The 22,697-nt window shown below is 33.8% G+C and overlaps 2 protein-coding genes and 1 long non-coding RNA gene across 16 annotated transcripts in view; 2 read left to right on the forward strand and 1 right to left on the reverse strand.

Moving 5' to 3' along the window:
* The window catches only part of LOC131927825 (alpha-L-fucosidase), a 41,252-nt gene that overhangs the window by 1,696 nt on the left and 16,859 nt on the right, over window positions 1-22,697 (forward strand). The window contains exons 3-9 of one of the 3 annotated variants that reach the window (XM_059283682.1): window positions 219-325; window positions 480-607; window positions 1,229-1,362; window positions 1,483-1,580; window positions 2,563-2,695; window positions 3,057-3,227; window positions 3,645-5,388. In XM_059283682.1, coding sequence (XP_059139665.1) covers window positions 219-325; window positions 480-607; window positions 1,229-1,362; window positions 1,483-1,580; window positions 2,563-2,695; window positions 3,057-3,227; window positions 3,645-3,897 — 1,024 coding nt within the window. In that variant the 3' untranslated portion in view covers window positions 3,898-5,388. Of the gene's footprint in view, window positions 1-218; window positions 326-479; window positions 608-1,228; window positions 1,363-1,482; window positions 1,581-2,562; window positions 2,696-3,056; window positions 3,228-3,644; window positions 5,389-18,399; window positions 18,474-22,697 lie in introns of those variants that run through there. The other 2 variants (XM_059283683.1, XM_059283681.1) reach the window with 2 other exon arrangements.
* Window positions 7,785-18,714, reverse strand: LOC131927824 (ankyrin repeat domain-containing protein 50-like). Of its 2 annotated transcripts, none has more exons than XM_059283678.1 (2): window positions 18,669-18,714; window positions 7,785-12,006 (listed from the first exon to the last, which is right to left on the reverse strand). In XM_059283678.1, the coding sequence occupies exon 2, from the start codon at window positions 11,942-11,944 to the stop codon at window positions 9,635-9,637; it is 2,310 nt and encodes a 769-aa protein (XP_059139661.1). In that variant the 5' UTR covers window positions 11,945-12,006; window positions 18,669-18,714; the 3' UTR covers window positions 7,785-9,634. The 2 variants fall into 2 exon arrangements, with proteins under 2 accessions (XP_059139661.1, XP_059139660.1); XM_059283677.1 differs by lacking the exon at window positions 18,669-18,714 and adding an exon at window positions 18,154-18,289.
* LOC131927826 (uncharacterized) lies at window positions 18,801-22,487 on the forward strand. Of its 11 annotated transcripts, none has more exons than XR_009383691.1 (5): window positions 18,801-18,819; window positions 21,190-21,307; window positions 21,475-21,617; window positions 21,973-22,037; window positions 22,355-22,487. It is a non-coding gene; the product is annotated as an uncharacterized LOC131927826 (long non-coding RNA). The 11 variants fall into 11 exon arrangements; XR_009383684.1 differs by lacking the exon at window positions 18,801-18,819 and adding an exon at window positions 18,854-19,003 and having other exon boundaries at window positions 22,355-22,486; XR_009383685.1 differs by lacking the exon at window positions 18,801-18,819 and adding an exon at window positions 18,869-19,012.

Consider the following 22,697-nt stretch of genomic DNA (forward strand, 5'->3'; position numbering starts at 1 on the left):
ATGCTATGTTGTGTTGTTACTTGTTTGTCACAATAATTTAGAATTTCATTAAAACAGAAAAGGTTACCTCTAGCTTTCTTCAATAATGTACTCAACTTAGAGCAGCATTAACTCTTTTTACCTTAATAAGTAAATTAACTTGAATATAAAGGCTCTATAATTTATAGCAAAATTTGAGTTACCATCTGAACATGTGCTTTTTTTTATGTCTATGACAGGTATGTGGTTTTAACTACTAAACATCATGAAGGCTTTTGTTTGTGGCCTAGCAAATATTCTTGGAATTGGAACGCAATGGATGTGGGACCTAATCGAGATCTTGTTGGTATGCTGTTATGATATAAAAAATTATTTCACCAGAGTTGCCAAATTTGGAAGAATTTTTTAAAGAATTTTTTTATCATTTAACAGAAAATTATTTGTTTTCAGAAGGTTAGATTATAATTTGATTTAATATTATGCTATGTTTTAAATTACAGGCGACCTAGCTGTAGCTGTTAGAAAACAGGGGCTCAAGTTTGGGACATATCACTCTCTCTTTGAGTTTTTCCACCCACTTTTCTTAAAAGACCAAGAGAACAATTTCACCACCCAAGAGTTTGTCAAAGTAGGATGAACAAAACTCATAAGTTGTTAAATAAAATTTGATCATGTGCTCTTAGAGTTTTAAAGCCATTTGAGTCCAGGCCTTATAAACATAGTGCGATTTTAATAGATGTTTAGGTGATATAAAATGTTTTTATCACCTCAGTTGCAAAAGTACTGCATTAGCTTTAATCACACTCCTCTGTAGTCCTGATTGAATGATAGAGCTTGTGAGAGAACCTGAAAGTTTTGAGTTCATATTTCTGATGTGAGTCTGTTGGACGTCCACCCTGCTCTGATGGGTACCTGACTCAGGTTAGGGAAACAGTCAACTGATCATAGTGCTGACCACACTATCCGTTCAAATGCTGAGGTAATTGAAACAGATGAACTCTACTGCATATGCCCATGTGTCTTGGGCACAAAGGGAAAAAGATGATGTAGGCCTCCACCAGTGAAGTCTTTTGCTGTTATATTTCAATTTTTAAAGTACATACTAAGATATAGTTTTTTGTTTTAAATTAAATTCCTTGTTCTGGGGTTAATGTTTTTTGTTGACTGATAAAAATTTAAGATTGAAACAAAGTAGTATATTATTCTTTGATGTTCATTTAAAAATTCTTTGATTTCCAAATCTTCCCAGTCCAAAACAATGCCAGAACTATATGAACTGGTGAACGCATACAAGCCTGACCTAGTTTGGTCAGATGGTGAATGGATGGCACCTGACACGTACTGGAATGCCACAAACTTCCTTGCTTGGCTTTACAACGACAGGTAAATTAAAAACTAAAATATCAGATCAGGATTTCTTCACTTAATGACCAACCCTAATAGCTAAAATTGTATCCAATATTTCATTACAATGAAAAAAATGGTTTGCTTTTGACTTTTCAGTCCAGTGAAAGATAGAGTTGTGACTAATGACAGATGGGGCTCTAATACAATGTGCCATCATGGGGGATATTACACTTGTTCTGATAGTTTCAATCCAAGTATGCCATTTTGTATTTTTAATTCTTGACTATGTTGTGAACACTTTAAATAACACTAAATAAATCTCAATACACGACTTTGGTCGCATAGCATTTGACTTCTAACCCAATAGTCTGGAGTTGGGATCCAAGTCCATACAATATCCCTAAATCCAAACAGCTGTAATTAGTACTTTACTCACGTTAGGGAAAGTAATGGCAGCTGTGCATAGTTCTGCCCCCACTATCCGTTCATATGCCAACTTCACAGAAACAGGTGAACTCTACTTCACCTGCCACATGTAAAGTTCAAAAGGGTAATTTTCTTCTTTACATTGACTGCACAGAAGTAATACAAAAGTATTTCTGAATATAGGCCTACTTGTGACTGTACTTGAATAAGACAATTATGTTTCTTAAGTGTGTAATAGTAATAGTTTATTGAATATACAGTAAAAAACACAATACAAGTATTTAACAAACATAAAAGTTCATGATTTAACGGGGGTAGCATAATATTCTTTAAAACTGTAACAATTTTTATGATTGACAAGAATGACACAATAAGATTTTAAAAATATTTTAAGTGTACAACTACAAGTAAAACAGACCCACAAATTTGAAGATCCACCAGTATAAACATTTTTTTATACATTCTAACTGTAGAAGTAAAACAGCCTCACAAATCTAAAGACACCACAATTATGAACAAATGTTTACTTTCTTACTGTAGAAGTAAAACAGACCCACAAATTTGAAGATCCACCAGTATAAACATTTTTTTATACATTCTAACTGTAGAAGTAAAACAGCCTCACAAATCTAAAGACACCACAATTATGAACAAATGTTTACTTTCTTACTGTAGAAGTAAAACAGACCCACAAATTTGAAGATCCACCAGTATAAACATTTTTTTATACATTCTAACTGTAGAAGTAAAACAGCCTCACAAATCTAAAGACACCACAATTATGAACAAATGTTTACTTTCTTACTGTAGAAGTAAAACAGGCCCACAAATATGAAGATGCCACTACTATGGACAAAGCTGCCTGGACCTTCCGTAGAAATCTCAAGCTTTCAGATGTCCACACAATGGAAGAGGTTGTCACTTTGATTGCTGAGGTTGTCAGGTAGGAAACATTTTTGTTTTTCTTAATCTTTGTCTTCTCTTTCATATTATAGATCTTTTCTCTTCTCTCTAGAATATGACAAGCGCAAAGAATAAAGTAATAGAACAAATTTCAGCTTTCATATATAGGATGAATTACAATTTGTTACTGCTAACATTTTGAAACTAATCTTCTTCAACCAAGTTTAATTAACTAAATTAACACAATCCTGTGTGGTTTAAATCACAGATAATCTAAATATGTCAAACAATTCTTTCAGGCTTGTTAAAAGATTATTTTTAAATTTTGTGTAGTTAATTAAACATTTGCAAACAATACTGTAAAAAATTGAGGCTAAAATTTGACAATTTTCTCTCTTTAGCACTGGTGGGAATTTGTTGATCAATGTTGGACCAACCAAAGAGGGGACCATCCCTCCAATCTTTGAGGAGAGGCTCAGACAAATGGGAGAATGGCTGAAGGTCAATGGTGAGGGGATCTATGCCACCAAACCATGGAGCCACCAGAATGATTCTCTCAATGGAGATGTTTGGTGAGATTATTTACCTTGAAATAAGTCATTCTGATTATTGCAATGTCTTAAAATTTCACAATTAAATGGCCATTACCTGAAATTTTAGGAAGTGGAACTCTATAAAAGTTTGGCTAAATTTAGTTTAAAAACATAAAGAAACTGTACACCATGGGGGCTATAGTTTTATGTGTAGCAATCATTTGTTGTCTGTCTGGCACACTGATGCTTGATGACAGATGACTCATTCATTTTCTGTCTGTCAATAGGGATGTAGAATAATAGTTTATTGTCTGTCAGGCACACTGATGCTGGATGACAGATGACTCATTTATTTTTTGTCTGTCAGATAGTGATGTAGGATGAAAGTTGATTATTGTCTGTCAGGCACACTGATGCTGGATGACAGTTGACTAACTCCCAGTTCTATCCACCCAGGTACACCTCTAAGAAAGCTGAGAATGGAACCAGCGTGTACGCAATCGTCCTCAAGTGGCCCAGTGGTCCCAAACTTGTACTGGCTGACCCCAAAACATCGGATCAAACTGTGGTTACACTCTTGGGCTACCCAGACCCATTCAAGTGGTCCCAGACATCTTCTGGGCTGGAGATCACAATTCCTCCCATTACTATTAATAAAATACCCTGTAAATGGGGTTGGGTGTTTAAGCTCACTAATATCTACAATTGAACTCATGCGATATTAATCTAGGGATGCTCTCTCTGACTAAAGCAGTTAGTAGACACTTCATTCTTAGGTTGGTCCCAATTTTATTTGTGTGATGAGTTTTGCTTTTTCCTTTTTGTGTTCTTATGGTTAACATAATTGATTACATTAGTATTTTAGTACTACAAAAGTTATTTTCTATAATGAATCACTTGCACAATGAATGTTGTTTTTTTTAATTAAAAAAAAAACAGTTCTATGTCTGTGTATTTTCATATACACACAAAATATATTTATTTAGATGTGTTACTTCGGTTTTTGCCTTAAGTTAAGAAAAATTGTATTCATTGAATCTCATTTTGTTTCTTTATTAAAGGATGTTACTCATTGATAATTTCTTTTTGGGTCTAATTTTATTGGAGTAAATACATTTTTCAATTGGTGGATTTTGAAATAATGTTAAAAACTAGGCATATTAGAAATGAAGTTTGCACAATACCTTTTATTTTTAATCAATAAACTAATTAACTTGTATGTTTCCGTTAACAATAGTGATATTCTGTTTTCAAAGGTTACAGTTTTCTTTTTAAATTGATTGGAGTAATCAAACCGCATATAAAACTAATAGACACTGTTTTCATTGAAACAATTATTGAATTCTTGTAATAAAATTTTACATAATTTTTTAATTTAGATTGGCACATTATGGTTCTAATTCTGTGGGGTAGTACTTAAATAATGTATCGGATTTTTCATAATTTTATGCTTGTTTTAGTGTGTTTACTGTTACATGCTTGTGTGTGTTATCATTGGAGCATGGTGATATTAAAAACCCCCCTGTAATGCTCAGTCTTTATAGAAATTATTTTGTTGTAAGTTTCCATCGAAGGCATAATATTTTATCAGCAATTAAAGAAGTTGAAATGTATTTTAGTTACTGCTGTTTTACATTTAAAGAGCCAATGTTTCTTTTAGCCATTGAGATTAACCATAAAAGATGCAGTATAAATAACAACATTCCATATCTGAATTCTTACCAATTTTGTACCATTATAGTCATGTCTTGTTCCTATAGCTTACATCACTGTTATGTAAATTCTGCTGCAGAACTTTAAAGTCGAATTTTATTTTATTTCTAAATATGTGCTTATAATGGCCTATTTTATCTATGTTTGCTTTATATATATCACTGCTGACATTACCAATATAATATATATTTCTAATTTATACTTCTTACATTCCTAAACATGATCCAATGCAACTCACTGTATTAAAAATGTGAGTTGTTGAGACAGTCTGCAAGAAAAATCTGTTCTCATATAGCCTATTTGCCAGTTACATCATGAGTTTTAATTACATGTTTTTTTAAAATACAAGTTTAATGTTTCATTTTTGCTTCAGCTTGTCTGATTATGAATTTAATAGGAAATAACTGTGGTATTTTATACAGATTTTTGTTTTAAAACGTGACTTTTTACATTTTCTAAAATAAAAGACAAAAATAGAGGTGTTCCTTATAGAATAAGAGTAGTGTTGCTTTGGGTGTGAGAGTATGTGTGTTCTGGAAGTATTTTTTACAAATAAATAGTAAAGAATGTCACACTGTAACTGGCATTAGGGAAAGTGATGTTTTGTGGAAACTGGAGGGAATATGCAAGTTTCATCTGATCTAACTGTTCGGCGTGGTCGAGTCGGTATAGCTCATGGTTGCTAAACCGAAAAGTCTCGAGTTCGAACCCTCGGGCAGATGAGGCTCGTAAGCTGGGGACAGCCACTCTTCTAGGAGAGACAACTCCAAAAGTAAACAACTGCTGCCTTGTAGTTTGTTCTTGGTTGGACAAAGGCTATGGAAGCAAATCCAAAAAGAAAAGCAGGCTGAAATCGGAGTCAATGGCCTCAATGGCGCATAACCAGTTGACACGTAACGCTTAATTGTGTTGGAGGCGTGGTCGAGTCGGCAAAAAGCTCATGGTTGATAAATTCGAACAAAGTCTCGAGTTCAAACCCACTGGCAGACAAATCTCGATCCCCTTCAACACTAATAATTAAGAACGAAGAAGAAGATCTGATCTAATAGTGGAGAATGAGTTTGTTTCTTGTCATCATGGTGTCATCTTCTGTGTTCCTGTAATGTTTTTTTTTTGTGATCAAGTCTTGTTTAGGTTGTAGATTAGGAAGGGAGTTGTCTTGTATTTGTGAGGAAGGTAGTTTAATCTGGGTTAGCATCTATATCTGGTGGTGTTGTCTGGTTTGTCTTGGATGTGAAAAATATCCAGTCTTTAATGGTGGTTGTGAGTGAACTGTATTGACATGGTGCCCTTGTCTACACATAGGAATAATATTACCAAGACAGTTAATGGAATTATTATCTTGGTTGCAGCAAAAAGTGTCAAAATTCTAGAAAGATTGATAGTGGTCTCACATGATGGTACTATAGGCCAGTATAGGGTCAATCCTCTCGTAAAGCCTGCCTAGATATGAAACTTGTAGCAAGAATTCTGGGTTTTTAAGTGTCATTCATATAGCATACGTTTTCTTGAAAAGTAAATCGTTTTCTTGAAAAGTAAATATAACACATTTTGAAAATCATAATTATTCTTTTTATTTTAATTAGCAATCACATGCTATGAGATCAAGCATTTAATCACTAAAAGCTGCCATTCTTTTGATAATTACAGATAGGAATTAGGATTTATTCTTCTTCATTCTTACTTCTAGTGTTGAAGGGATTCCTTCCAACACAAGTAAATAGTTTCAGCCTGCTTTTCTTTTTGGATTTGCTTCCATTGACTTTGTGTCCTAGATGAGTTTCTGTCCCCCGCTATCAAGCCTCACTAACCCAGGGTTTGAACTTGGGACTTTTTGGTTCAGCAACCATTAGCTTAACTGATCTGACCTACAGAATTAGGATGATAAAGGACATTTTCACCCTGTTAGCCTATGTATTCCTTGTAAATAGTTTGAGTAATTAAAATTCTCTGAATATTAAGTGTAGTAGTAGTAAAGTAACATTTGGACTTGATGAGGCAAGTGAATATTGGGTATATTGCTCCCTAATTATTTAAAGTGAAATGCAAACATGGAGCGTTATCCAAAATATAATACATATTGGTTGACTGCAAGTTCAGATGGTAGAGCACACAACTGCTCAGCTGTAAGACTTTGGATGCTGGACCCTAGTCCATCCAACTCTGATGTTATGGAAAATAAAGGTAGTTGGGCAAATAACTTATCACATTATCCTTTTACTAAACTTTTACATGCAGAGGTTATAGAAATAGATTAATTCTAGCTCATTTGACCACCAGTTTATAAAGAATAGCATAATAATTCTTTTAAAAAATGTGCAGCTCACTATTTAGTAGAAGGAGCAAACACTAAGTGTAAGACTGTTAAAAAGTTAAGAAATATAAAGAAATGCTTTTTTTAGAAAATAATTTTGAAAATACATACACAAAATATCTAACAAGATAAGGAAAATAAAAATTCTGTTCTCAGATGAAAAGGTAGATGCAATTAACTATGTCCATGCCACAACAACATTGGGAATAACTATTTAATGTACAGTAATCTAAACATTTAGCTCAAGTACACATCTTTTCACCAAGAATACTTGGTTATTATGCAAATCTTTTAGCTCAGGGGTTCCCAACCTTTTTTTACTCTAGAGCGCATTCTAAAATATCGGTAGGGTGGCGGGCACCACCTATTTTAAATTGACAAACTCCGCCCAGAGGCGTAGCGACCCTTCCCGTCACCCGGCAACTTTCGATTTGCACCCCCCCCTCAAACTTTTCAATTTGCACCCCCCCCCCATCAAATTTTTGATTTGCACCCCCCCCCTCCCCCTCAAACTTTCGATTTCCATCCCCTTCAACCATTCAATAATGTTTATGAAAAAAATTCTGTCATGTCGAATAGTGAGAGCCGGGCACATATGAATCGTTCGGCGGGCACGGGGTTGGGAACCCCTGTTTTAGCTGGTTAAATTTTGGAGTTCATAAAATGTATTTTGCCAAGCACAGCACCTCACTTGTGCTTGAATCATAAAACAAATCTTAATTTGTGGCAATTATTTTAAAAATTAAATGGAACAAAGATGAGAATTTAAAAAAAAAATAAGTTTGTAATGATCATCTTTTATTTATGCACTAAAATGAAGAAAATAAAAATACAATGATTTTTTTTAATATAATAAATAATACACCACTATTTGTATAACTATAAAAAAGTGTGTTGAAAAAATGTAAACATTATTATTTAACTTGTCACAGTCAGACTTATTCATCACTTTGCTCAACAACTTTTGAATAAAACTAAGGAAGCAAAAGACTCGTTAACAAGTATCAAAATTGTAAATCAACACCATCTTTAAATAAAACAAATCTAAAAGACCTTTATAGCAACACAATTTTAAACGCACTAAAAATACAAAAATAAAACTAATTTGCTTTCTTTAAAAAAAAGCTTTTGTGGCTAAAATATGAAAAAATCAATATAAGGGACCAGAGCTTTTGTTAAAGAAAGCAAATTTACTTTATTTTCTTATTTTCAGTGCATTTAAAAGCTTGTTGCTATTAATGTTTTTTATATTTGTTTTTTTTTTTCTTCCTTTTTTTTTGTGATTCCTCATTTATGAAGTTGACAAAACTAAAAATATTTGCTTTAAACCACCATCAGTAGCTCGTGATATCAAAAAGACAATTATCTGCCCGAGGATGCAGTGATCCGTAACCACAATTTACAGACAACACCTTGCGAAAGATAGCTCTTAATAATCTACCTCCCTAAGTTTCAATCTTTTAAAAACTATATTATTTACCCTTCACTAGATCGACTGGCTCTACGATTGTGAACATTTTCATGAACCAGCTCACCATACTGTTATTGTGATCCGGTCTAGCTAGTTACTGAATATAGTAATCTGTCAAGTGGTTTATCAGCAAATGGCAGCATGGAGAAAGAAATAGCCACCAGAACAGCAATGGCAGCACAAGCTTTCAACAGACTTGCTAAGATCTGGAAATCATCCTCACTTCAGCAGAGAACCAAAATAAGGATCTACAAGTCTAATGTACATTCTGTACTCCTCTATGCTGCAGAATCATGGAAACTAAGCAAGAAAGTAGAGAGGCTTTGAAAGAAGATCCCTCCAACGCATCCTCAGAATAAAGTGGGATGATTAAGTCCCGAACAAGGAAATATGGCGAAGGACAGGATTAAACGACATTGTTTCAGAAGTTTGAATGAGGAGATGGAGATGGCTGGGCCATGTCCTACGCATGAGCAAAAGAAGACTCCCCAACATGGCGCTGAAGTGGAACCCACCCGGAAAGCGAAAGAGAGTAAGACGACTGGGAACATGGAGGGGAGAAATGGAAGAAGAAGTACAGGCTACTGGCAAGAATTTAAGTGGCTTGCTTAAGACAGAGTGGAATGGCGGAGATTTGTTGCTGCCCTATACTCCACAGGGAGTGATGAGGATTAAGTAAGTAATCAAGTGATTTAGTTTTGTTGTCTCCCCTTATGTTGGAAACTCAATTATAAATGACAAATTAAACATCTAATTAAGTTTAAAATTAGAAAGACTTGTATTGTCATTGAAGTAGAATTTATCTGGAAAGTTTGAATGAAATCGCTGCATTAATAGTGGGTGTAAATTAAGTTACAAGATTTGCCACAAACCCATTAAAAAAAAGGTGTTGTGAACAAAGTAAAATCTTGTAAAAAAAAGTTTTTTTTTAAATAAAAGGGTTCCATTTCAATCAGAATCACTTGCATTAGGTGGCCCACAGTTATAATTAATGCAGCTATTATCAGAGACAACATTAGTGGCATTCTGAACATTTAAAACAACTGACTGACGTACCTGATTTACAACTGAACTATTACCAGTATTTTCATTTAAAATAAAAGAGCCAAGCTTATTGACATTTAAAGTCATATTATTAGTTACATTGTAAACCACCATAGAAGGTGGCTTCCCGTTGTTTTGATCTATGATTTGTAAAGGCGTATCTGTTTCTAATGACAATGTTTGATCAAAACTTAATTTCTGGTCACTAAGTTTTAGGTGCCTGGGATCTGCATTCAATTGGCTGAAAATACTTTCCATTAGCAAATTAGTTTTTATTTTACCTATAATAAACTTGTTGACTATGTCATTCACCTCATTGTGATTTATTTTCTCATTTGCAATTGTATCTGGTTGATTTTTAAGTAATGTAAGAAAGCAATTAATTATAAGTTCAATAATTGAAAATAAAGATGGGAATTTTCTCTGTGTGGTAGCAACAGTACCAGGTTCACACAAATCAATTAATGAAGCTTGGTTAGTAGCGACAGCACCGGGTTCACAGGTAGCAGTTAATGAGGTCTTGTTGGTAGCAACAGCACCAGGTGCATTTGTAGCAGGTAATGTAGCCTGTTTGGTAGCTACAGCACTAGCTTCTGAAGTAGCCATAATGGAATCTGATACCGGAGCACCTTGTGCTGCCCCCACAAGACAAGGGTCCAACAGAGCAGGAAATATGTCCATGTCAGATGTGTCCATGTAACTTGATTCACTGATAGCAAGATTACTTTCAAACACAGCCATTTTTTTAAGGCTGGAGTTATCACAGTTAGATGCTACTGCACTACTGGATAGCACGGCAGCAGGGTTCTCAGGTTCAGATGAAGGTAGGCTACCAGGTAGTTGGGTAGCAATGGCGTTTATTTCAGCTGCTACAGCATTGTTAGTGTTCAGTTCATTCATACCAGACTTAAATGAGTTCAACAAGTTCATGACAGTGTGAGTACCATGGTTCAATGCTAACAGAAGGGAACTAACCCTGGCATTGTAAACGTCATCTTTAACATATTGTTGTAGAAACCTTACTGTGTCTGGATATCCATGGCACGCAGCAATCAATATGGCGTTCCAGCCATTACTGCATGAGTACGAGATGTTTGCATTATATTTCAGTAAAAGTTCTAAAGTTTTTATTGTTACATCAGGACTGTTCTGTGAGGCTACCATGAGCACTGACCATCCGTTGAGATTTGTGTGGTTGGGGTCAGCGCCATTGCTGAGAAGAACTTTCACTGTGTCAGTGTGTGCATTTTGTGCAGCCAGCACAAGAGCTGTGTTCCCTTTCTTGTTGGACAAGTTGACATCAGCACGTGACTTGAGTAAAAGTTTTACAATGTCTGTGTGGCCGTTCTGTGCTGCAAGCAGTAACGCAGACCAGCCCTGGTCTGTGGTTTGATCGACTTGCGCATTATTTTGCAGTAAAAGTTCAGTCAAGGCTATATCCCCAGCATAAGACCCAAGCATCAGGGCTGTGATGCCGTCCTTATCCACATGGTTAACATCACTATTATTATTTATTAAAAATTTGACGATGTCATGGCAACCTTTCTGTGCAGCAATTAAAAGTGCACTTTGTTTATGTATATTAACATGGTTGATATTTGTTTGATTTTTAAACAACAGCGAGACAATGTTCAAATGCCCTTGATATGATGCGTACATCAATGCATTCCATCCATTTTCATCAAATAGATTAACATCAACTCGATTGTCCAGTAAAACCTGTACAGTGTCAACATATCCCCGCTTGGAAGCAATCATAAGGGCCGTAACTCCCTCGTTATTTTTGTGATTTATATTAGCTCCAGCTTTGCTTAGCAAATCTACAACATCTTTGTTTCCTTTAGATGCTGCTATAATAATAGATGTGCAACCATCAACATGCTGTGTTTGATCAACATTTGCTTTATGCTGAAGAAGTAATTTTACTATTTCAGTATAGCCTTTTCTGGATGCAAAGAGAAGAGCACTCTGACCCTTTTTATTAACCCAGTTTACATTACTCCTTGAGCTGAGTAGCAGCTTTACAACATGGTAATGACCTTTATCTGCTGCTGCTAAAAGTGGTGTCCACTCTCCATCTACCACGTTGACCTCACAGCCATTCCTCAGTAAAGATGTCACAGCATCTATGTTGTTTTGAAGAGATGCCTTAGTAAGGTCACTTAGTTTCAAATTCTTTACTGAGTGTCTTCTTATATTCAAACTGGAAGCCATTGTTATGAATATTTAACTCAGGTGTCATTAATTATTAGGGCGACATCACTAAAGAACTAATACTGTAAAAACATAAAAAATTATTTAAATATTAAATCTGCTTTACTCAATTGTGCATTAAATAAGTGGCAGTTAGTATGTAAGAGAAGGAGGCAGTAAGTTTTTCAGAGAAGGTGGCAGTACATTCTTCAGAGGATGTGGACATCATGGCACATATCTTTAAGAGGAGGTGGCAGCATCATTAAGAGGAGATGGCAGCGTCTTTAAGAGGAGGTGGCACATATATTAAGCTATAGGCCCTAGGCCTAATTAATATTATTAACTAGTAATTAAAATAATTAAATAAAAGGCCAAATTATATTAAATTAGAGTAAGCCTAAACTATAGAGTAGATACTAGATAGATAGATACTAATAGATAGGCATAGGGCCAGGTATAGGCCGAGACTAATAATGTGAAAAAAGGTGACTCATTAAATTTTTATAACTTTTTCACATTTTTAGGAGGATGTATGACATTGTATGAAGTTACAAAAATGTTTCAATGTTTCATTATTATTCATTAAATTTTAAATGATTAATGTACCTGTTTTATCGCACATTACCAGCCTAGGCCGATTTTTAGGACCTAAAACGATAGATTACCAGTAGGCTAATTTATTACTATGACTATTATTAAATATTATAGGCTATTACTAGATTCTATACTATACTAACTAAGGTAATTGTAATAGATTGAGTTAATTGTGAGGTCAAGGGAACTCACTCTCTGTATTAGTATTATATTTATATTGTTATCTTGAGTGATGTCCCTTACATGTTGTTATCTATAAATAGTTCTCTCTCGCCATTTTCTTCTCTCTCTTTGCAACATGGCGTCTGTACATAATAAAGACTGTTAACAACCAACGCGGCTTCTCGTCAGTCATTACAATCCACGTCATTTGGCGACGAAGGATAAACATCTACCAGAAAGAGCACCTACTTACGCAAAAAAGAGGTTTGCTAGAGCTTATTAGCTAATTATTTCTAGAATTATGGCGCTGTATGGCCAAATAAAAGAATTTGATGCGAATGATGAAATCATTCAAGATTACCTAGAGAGGTTAAGCTTTTACCTAGAAGCTAACGACGTGACGATAGAAGCCAAAAAGAGAGCTGTTTTGTTAACAGTCATAGGGCCTCAACAATTTAGGCTACTAAAGGACTTATGCGCACCAGCTAGTCCAGATACCAAGAGCTTTAACGAGCTGAGCAAATTGCTAACAGACCACCATGCGCCTACCCCATCAAAGTTTCTATGTAGAGCTAGATTTGACAGTAGGACTCGTCAACCAAACGAGTCAATAACAGAATATGTTGCTGCTTTACGTCATTTAAGTAGATTTTGTGAATTCGGCGATAAGCTGTCTGACAGACTATGTGAAAAGTTTGTGACAGGTGTAAACAGCCCTGATATTCAAAGAAAGTTGCTGCTCGAGTCAGATCTAAAATTGGAAAAAGCAATACAACTTGCAATGTCATTCCAGCAGTCATCAGATGCGGCGAGATCTTTAGCACCTTCAGAGATCCATGCAGTAAACAGCAGGTTAGTCAATAAACATCAACCCCAACAGAGCATTCCAACTTATGCTAAACACCCTGCTCGTTCAAATCCTAGATCTAAATCTAGTAATAATTATCAAAAATGTCATCGATGCAAGGGTCCCCATGCATCTCATCGGTGCAAGTTCAAGTCTGCAACTTGTTATAAGTGCGGTAAGCAAGGTCACATTGCCAAGGCCTGCTTTGCAAAGTCTTCGTCTGTTGCTAAATCTAGCCAGTCAAGACAGTACCGCAACCAAAAGCAGCACTATGTTAACTCTCACCAAGACTACCTAACCCAACCAATGAACCACTCTACCTGTGAAAATGCTCAAATTGATTTGCAGCCGGATTTCAACCTGTTCTCTGTTAAATCAATAAGTCATGCTCCCATCAATGTACAAGTTAATATCAACGGTAAGAGCATCAGCTTCCAACTTGACACTGGAGCATCTCTAACAGTCATAACAAAGAAAGATTTTGACGCTGTCACAGGAGGATCAGTGCCTCTACAGCCGTGTCACAAGTGTCTAACAACATACACTGGTGACAATGTTCCGGTAATAGGAGAGTGTATGGTTCATGTAAGTTATAATGGTCAAAGTGTTAAACTTCCTCTTCTTGTGGTTGAAGGAAATGGACCGCCATTACTAGGTAGGAACTGGTTAAGTGATCTTAAGTTAAATTGGGAGAGTATTTGTTCATTGAAGAATGTAAAAGAATCTAGTCTTACTTCAATAGATAAAGTAATATCTGAAAATAAATGTGTTTTTGGTAACTCTGGATTACTAAATGATAGAACAGTGAAGTTAAGCATTAAAGATACAAATCCAAGATACTGCAAAGCTAGAGTTCCACCTTATGCAATGAGGAATAAAATTGAAAATGAGCTAAGTAGATTGGAATCTAATGGCATTATAAAGAAGGTAGACTATTCCGATTGGGCGACACCCATTGTGCCAGTGTTAAAGAAGGATGGTTCTATAAGAATTTGTGGAGATTATAAAACTACACTGAATAAGCAAATAGAGCTAAATAGGTACACTATACCTAACATTGAGGAAATTTCTTTGAATTTGGCAGGAGGAGACAAATTCACTGAATTAGACTTTAGTCATGCTTACACTCAACTAGAACTGCATCCAGATTCAAAAGTCTATACGACAATAAACACACATAAAGGACTCTACCAATATGAAAGACTATGTTTTGGCATATCATCTAGCCCTGGAATTTTCCAAGCGGTCATGGACAGTATTTTTAAGGACATTCCAAATGTTTGTGTTTACTTTGACAATGTGTACATAACTGGTAAGAATGACACTGAACATCTTAAAACACTTGATAAAGTATTGAAAATTGTTGGTGAAAAAGGTTTAAAGATAAACAAAGATAAATGTCAATTCATGCTGACAGAAATTAGTTTTCTTGGTTATATATTGAGCAAACAAGGCATCAGACCTCAACCTGAGAAAACAAAAGCCATTAAAGAAGCACCCAAACCTGAAAATACCCAACAACTAAGAGCTTTTTTGGGCTTGATAAATTACTATGCAAAGTTCATAGGAAATCTGTCTGGTAAACTATCACCACTGTACAAGCTGCTACAGAAAAATGCAACTTGGCACTGGGGTAAACAACAAGAAGCTGCTTTTAATACAGCAAAAGAGGCTTTGTCTGCTGACACCTTACTAACTCACTATGACCCAGGGAAAAGACTTATATTAACATGTGATGCTTCACCAGATGGTGTAGGAGCAGTCTTGTCCCACATGGATGAGAAGGGTGACAGACCCATTGCTTTTGCCAGTAGATCTTTGAACCAGGCTGAGAAAAATTATTCTCAGTTAGATAGGGAAGGCTTAGGCATCATTTTTGGTGTTAAGAAATTTCATAAGTTTCTATTTGGTAGGAAGTTCACTATCTTTACAGATCATAAACCATTGCTAGGTTTATTTGGAGAAAACAAAACCCTACCTGAGCATGCCTCACCAAGAATTCAAAGATGGGCTATCACACTAACTGCATACAATTATGAATTGAAATACAAACCTGGATCTGAGAATAGTGCAGATAGTCTTAGTAGATTACCTTTAAAAAACCAAAGCCTGAGCTATGTACCAGAAGATGTATTTGTTCTCTTCACTATCATGGATAACTCCAATATAAATGTGAATGATATTAAGAGAGAAACACAAAAAGATGAGTGCTTAATAAAAGTATATGAGTACTGTAAGAATGGTTGGCCTGAAGAGTCAGTGAATGAGGACTTAAAGCCATATAAAATAAGAAAAACAGAGTTAAGTCTAGAAGATGGATGTATACTATGGGGGTCAAGAGTAATTATCCCCAAAATGTTACAAAAAGAAGTTTTAAGAACTTTACATGATACTCATCTTGGTTCTTCCAAAATGAAGAGTCTAGCAAGATCATGGTTCTGGTGGCCACATATGGATGCTGATATTGAAAAATATGTAAAACTTTGTTCAAGCTGTGCACAACATTCAAATCAACCAGCTACAGCACCTTTGCAAAACTGGGACTGGCCAATTGAACCATGGAAACGTATACATATAGATTTCGCAGGACCTTTCATGAACAAAATGTTCTTAATTGTTATTGATTCACATCCTAAATGGTTAGAAGTTAAAATCATGAACACAATCACTGCAAATGATACCATTATAGAACTTAAGGAAATATTTTCAACTCATGGATTACCAGATCAAATTGTTTCAGATAATGGGCCTAGTTTCACAGCTCATGAGTTTAAACTGTTTTGTGTGGCAAATGGTATTGAGCATATAACCACATCCCCCTATCATCCTGCTGGGAATGGTTTAGCTGAAAGAGCGGTAGGCATATTCAAAACCGCTATGGTAAAAATGAATACCGGTAACAAGTTTTCTCTTAGAGAAAGAGTAAACAGGTTCTTAACCAAATACCGCACAACTCCTCATATAACAACAGGTGTTGCACCATGTGAATTGCTATGTGGTAGGAAAATTAAAACTCATCTTGACCTACTACATCCAACTGTTCAAAGGTCTGTTTCCCAACATCAACATACACAAAAAGTAAATCATGACAAATCATCCATTGAAAGAGAATTTGCAGTTAATGATAATGTGTATCTAAGAAATTATGGGAGAAAGGAAAAATGGATTCCAGGTCAAATTGTTCAATGTACAGGACCTGTGTCTTATAAAGTAAAAACAAATGATGGACTTATTGTCCGTAGACATGCAGACCAGTTAAAAATAACTTGTGCAGATAATAAGTGTGAATCTGTAAATCCCACCAAGTCTGATCAGTTCACACCAACTCAGTTGTTCCACAACCAAGTTCTGTTGATATGAGTGAACCAAGTTGTCTGGAGTCAGAAAATGTAAATTCTGGAGTTAATGATTTAAATCCTAGACCTCCTGAGATAGAGAATCCAGATGGTCAGAATCTTGAGTCACCAAATCAGAAGCCACTGAGAAGGTCAAGCAGGACAATCAAAGTCCCAAATAAGTTAGACCTATGATTCTAAAGGTCAAAAGGACTTTGACATTATTGTTTTGTATTTTGATTATGTTGTAGCATATTGTGCATTGTTTGTAAGGATGTAATCTACCATAGTGTTCATGTTACAATATAATTGGTGATTTTAGGATACTATCAATTGTTCTATTGAGAGATGTGTTATTGTGTTCTAAGGGTAAAGGGATGTAATAGATTGAGTTAATTGTGAGGTCAAGGGAACTCACTCTCTGTATTAGTATTATATTTATATTGTTATCTTGAGTGATGTCCCTTACATGTTGTTATCTATAAATAGTTCTCTCTCGCCATTTTCTTCTCTCTCTTTGCAACATGGCGTCTGTACATAATAAAGACTGTTAACAACCAACGCGGCTTCTCGTCAGTCATTACAATCCACCTCAGTAATCTATCGTTTAGGTACGTAAAATCGCCCGCGGCTAGTAATGTCCGAAAAAGTTACCTCATTGTCAAGGCTTTAATAGAAGTATATTGTGATGTATTTGTGTCAAATATTATAGATAAATGAATAATAAACCTAAATCAATGGCTAAATATGTCAATATAGGCAAGAAATTAACATTAAACAGCAGTGTTTGCTATCAGGATTTGCTTTATAAAAAGCGGCCATCTGTAAGTTAGAGTGGCTTCCCCTGGATCTTGCGCTATAAGTTTATAATAAAAAAAATAAACAAGATAGCTGCTATAGGCTATAGTAAATGAGCATGATTGCATCTGTTGGAAACATCGCTACGCTAGTCTTACTTTAATTATTACTGACAAATTTTAATTCAATTGTTTAAAAACAGGTACATAAATGAAACAAGGAAACATTTTTGTATTTTTCAAAACATAAATCCTTCTCAAAATGTGAAATAATTATTAAAATTTAAGGAGTCACCTGTTTTTCACATTACTAGTCGTAAAAGTGTCCTAAAGCGATATATACTATTAACTAATAACTATAACTAAATGGTAGGCCTATTGCTGGAGTATTGCCAAGTAATCTATCGTTTTGGGTACGTCACTTATAGATCTATACTATACTATACTATAATCTATATAGAATCTATAAATACTAGATTCTAGATCTATAGTTACCTAGTAATATTTTAAAATAGTAGTATCTACAATCATCCTAGAATCTACATCTAGATCAACTCGACGTTTAAATCAAGTTCCTGTAGAAGTGGAATAGATCAAGATGCTAGATTCTAGACCTAGATCGGCTGTGTTTATATTTACTATTATTTACCTAGCTAAGCTAGGGACAGGGGTTTAATTTTAGCCTAAATCACGTGACCTAATATCACGTGATTTGTAGATTTATTAAAACTAAAAGTTTTAGTTTTATAAAACAAGATTTAGAGATCTAGATCTAGACTAGATATCTAGATCTGAGATCTAGATTAGATAATCTAGTAAGCCTTTCTAGAGCTAGACTTAAGACTAGATCTAGAAATCTAGATCTAGTAGTTTTTATGTCAATATTAGTTCGGTCTAACAATAATTATAATTATTATAGATATAGGGCAATAGGGAGAGAATAGGCCATCGGCATCTGCATCAAAAGTTAAGTTAAAGTAGTTAAAGTAAAGAAAGAGTGTCCAGCTCACCCCATGCGGATCATCTCAACGACAGAATCGTTGAGCCTCTCTCCGAATGTGTCGCTGAGAATAAAACCCTTTGGTGGTTTCTCAGTCAACACTGTCGTTGAAAATAAAACAATAATTAAACATGCTCTCCACAATTAGGAAAGCATAAACTGTAGGTGTTTTGAAGCTAATATTCCAGCCATTTTGTTTTGACGAGAGCTAGCCCAGATCTAGACTAGATCTACTTGATCAACGATTTACACTGATGTAAAACCTACGTAAATCAAATCTACAAGATCAGGATTTACATTTAGATCTAGAAATCTACATTATTGACTAGAGAGAAAAAGTTAAAAGTATGCCTAGTGCGTCGAAAGTAAATGATAGAATCTAAATCTAGATCTAGAAAATCTAGTAATTTTTCAGTAGCACTAGATCTAGTCTAGATTGACTAGATAGAAAGATAATTATTTCTGTGGCATAGCTGTCCTTTAGCATTTAGGATCTAGATCTACTCAATTTTAAATCTCTTCTATTTCAAATTGTTTGTAGATCTATATCTACAAGATTAGGCTTAGGTCTAAAAATATACTAAAGTTAAAGCTACACAAGTACTGGTCAAGTACACATCATTCCTAAACTTAATGCCATATGGCTAAAATTCACTGAGCATTGTTGCACTTAAGACTTAAACGTAAGGCCTAAATACTAAATAAAATTATTACGTTAGCTTAATTTTCGTGACAGCTTTTCTCTTCTTTTTTGCCATGCTTAATTTAAGTCACTTTCATGTGCTGGTAGCTTAAAATAAAACTTGTTTAGGAAGTTTATTTCTTTCTCCCTTTCATAATGCTGCAAATATGAGTAAGACGCTTATTATCATAATTAAATAGCTGCGATAAATAATTATTTGCATCTTTTTGGGGGTATTTCTTTTACATGAACTGTGAAATACGGTATCTCAAATTTTGCGCATAACTCAAAGCGAAATATTACTCGCTCAACTGCTCGTATTTAAAAAATCTGGTATGTCGAGGCACTAGAATGTTGAGGTACCACAGGATCTACTATGTATTGAAAGAAAACATAAATTAATTATAGAATAATAGGCAAATATAGTAATAAAGTAGGCCTTATAGCTTTAGATTTTATTCAGCCTACTAATAAATAATTAAATAGGCCTAAAGTAGTACTAGATATTAGTTAAATCACTAGTATTGTGTAGGGTTATTTTTATTAAAAAAACATCACATCTTATACATTAAGGCAAGGCGGGCTCAATAAAATAAAAATAATTTATTTAGGACCTAGGCCTATCTTTTGGAGATCTAAAATTCTAAATGAAAAATAAATAATTAATTAGACCAACAATAGGCATAGTATGCTAAATCTATTTTAGTATTTGAATTTAAGGCTCGGCCATCTACTAAAAATTTTATAAATGTCATAAAATGGCCTACTTAATTATAATTACTAATTACTATTAGACCTAAGTTTAAACTAGAGATAGCCTATTTTATTAGTAGAAAAAGTATTAGTCATAGTTAAGATGGTATAGCCTTATGTAAATTAATGTAATCAGTGTTAGATATTATGATATCGATCAAGCAATTATTATATAATACCGGAAAGGGGCCTAGCACTCTCTTAGTCATTAGTCTATTAGGTCTTACTAGTAGTTTAGCCTATTTATATATTATAGGGCCTATAGGCTGTTATTTAAATTAGGCCAAAGGCTTATTAGGAAAAGGCTTAATAGGCTTTAGTTTTTAATTAGGCAACAAGGCAGAGGATTAATGTTGCTTATAGATTTAATTTGAAATTATTATGATATACGCTACTCTGCGACTATCACTATAGACTGCTATAGAGTATATTATAGCCTAGGCCTATCTAAATAAAATAATTCAACTCACTTAGCTTACTATAATTTTTTAAAATGTTTAGTTAAGTATTCAGCTCTCTATGTCAGCTAAGGCCCATAATTGTAATTATCCTACTGTTAGATCTATTAATTATTTAATAATTAGTAGGCCTAATTATAGGAATTAGGTCTGATACATTAAGTCCTATACATTGGTCGTAGAGTAATACTATTGGGCTAGTAATTATATACAATATCTATACAAGCCTACTTATCGTTAATTTGGAAGTCTTTGCATTGACCTTAGTTTTCAGATGTAGCAGCCTAATTTTTATCAGATTATACCATAAAATCAAAAGTAGACTTGTAGATCTTTTTAAAACAAGGCATGAAATATTAATTTAAATAATATAAATTAAACAAATAGCCTAAATAACAACTACACAAAGTTAAAGTCATAATAACTTTTTATAAAGGTATCTTGAATTTCAACTGGAGGTAGTTTTGATAAATATTAGTATTCTGAACATTAAAATAGGTAGACTTAACATACATTTGTTCTGAAAACATATTTAGAAATTGGTTTTAAAAAATGAGGTTAGGATTGGGGTGATAACTAGTTGAGGATTAGATATGATATTCATTGTGTTTATCCATGTTGTAATTTCTCTTTTACAGGTTCATCCAAAAAAAAGGGAAGATCTGATTTTTACCAGTAATAAGACTACAGCATACTAAATGACACAAGATGTTCTTTCTCTATTACCTCTTACATTTGACATAAAAGTAGGAAAAGGTATGACAATTATTAATAAGCTGCTTTAAATTTTATAATTTGTTTTTTTATAACTTAATTGTACCATTTTTATTTCCAATAATGATAAATATAATTTAGTGTCATTTATATTTTAAAATATTTATATTATACTACATATAATTTACTTCTATAATATTACTATCCAGGTTTAACAGTCTATGCCTACAACATAGATCTCCAGGACTAAAAGTACACAAAATGGCAATCAGTATATCACAAGTGTAATAACACATGCATCTAATCTGCTTCAGTGGCGAGAACTGGGTGAATCCTCTCAAACATTAATCAGGTAAGTTATCACAAGTTTGCTTTGGTTTATTTTGAACATGTTGATTGAGATAGATTTTTATTTGTATAAATATTGTATTTAAAAAAATATTTTACCTAGTAAAACCAAGTCAGTGGTGATGATTGATACAATATCATTATGTATTTTTTTAAATATTTGTTTTGCAAAATATGCTGATTTGCAGGAAGGATATATATATATATATATATATATATATATATATATATATATATATATATATATATATATATATATATATATATATATATATATATATATATATAAAACAGTATCATTTAGTGGTTTGTCTTACAAATTTGAATTATTTACTTAATCTGTCTTAACTGCTCAACAGGAACTAGGCATACCTAATGAGCGTCAAGCTGATACAGTAGATGTACAGAAGAGTTTATACACAAGGTAAATATTGATAAATTTTAAGTTTTCTTTTTTTAAGGATACATGTAGTGTTTTGGGAGAAAGGAATTAAATTATTTAAATTAGGCCTAATAGTTTATTTCTCTAGCTTATGTTTCACTTAAAATAACTTAAATTTTTCCCCCTTTATCACTAAAGCAAAATTTTATAGATATCTATGCCATGATTCATCTCATTCAATCACTTTTTTCTTGTTTTGTTTTGATGTATTAAACTAATTTAAACCAAAGATTTTTTTTTTTTTGCTAATTTTATTATTTCAGATGGATGATTAAGAAAATCATTTTGTTTTGTTTCAGGAAGTGAAAAGTGATGTAAAAGGCAACTAATACTTCCATCTAACATAGTTAAACAAGAATCTGCAAATGGTGATAATTGCAATAATCTTGATATATTAATGTTTGGCTTTATAATTATATGCAATTGTTTCATAAATAAATTATTTCTCAAAATTTGATGTATTTGGTTTTCTTACTTTGTACATAAGATGCAAGTGATTGAAAGCTGAAAAGGGTTGTATGTAGTTATAGTATTCCCTGCACAAGTTGACATTAAAACAGCTGAAGCCCTTTAAAAAAAAAAAAAAAATAATAATCTAGGAATGCTGTTTCTATTAGCTGAGCATATATTTGGAAAAGAACT

This window comes from Physella acuta, unplaced genomic scaffold, assembly GCF_028476545.2.
Source record: "Physella acuta isolate Inbredline_101_S28 unplaced genomic scaffold, ASM2847654v3 ptg001441l, whole genome shotgun sequence".
In the NCBI taxonomy this organism is placed as follows: Eukaryota; Metazoa; Mollusca; class Gastropoda; family Physidae; genus Physella; species Physella acuta.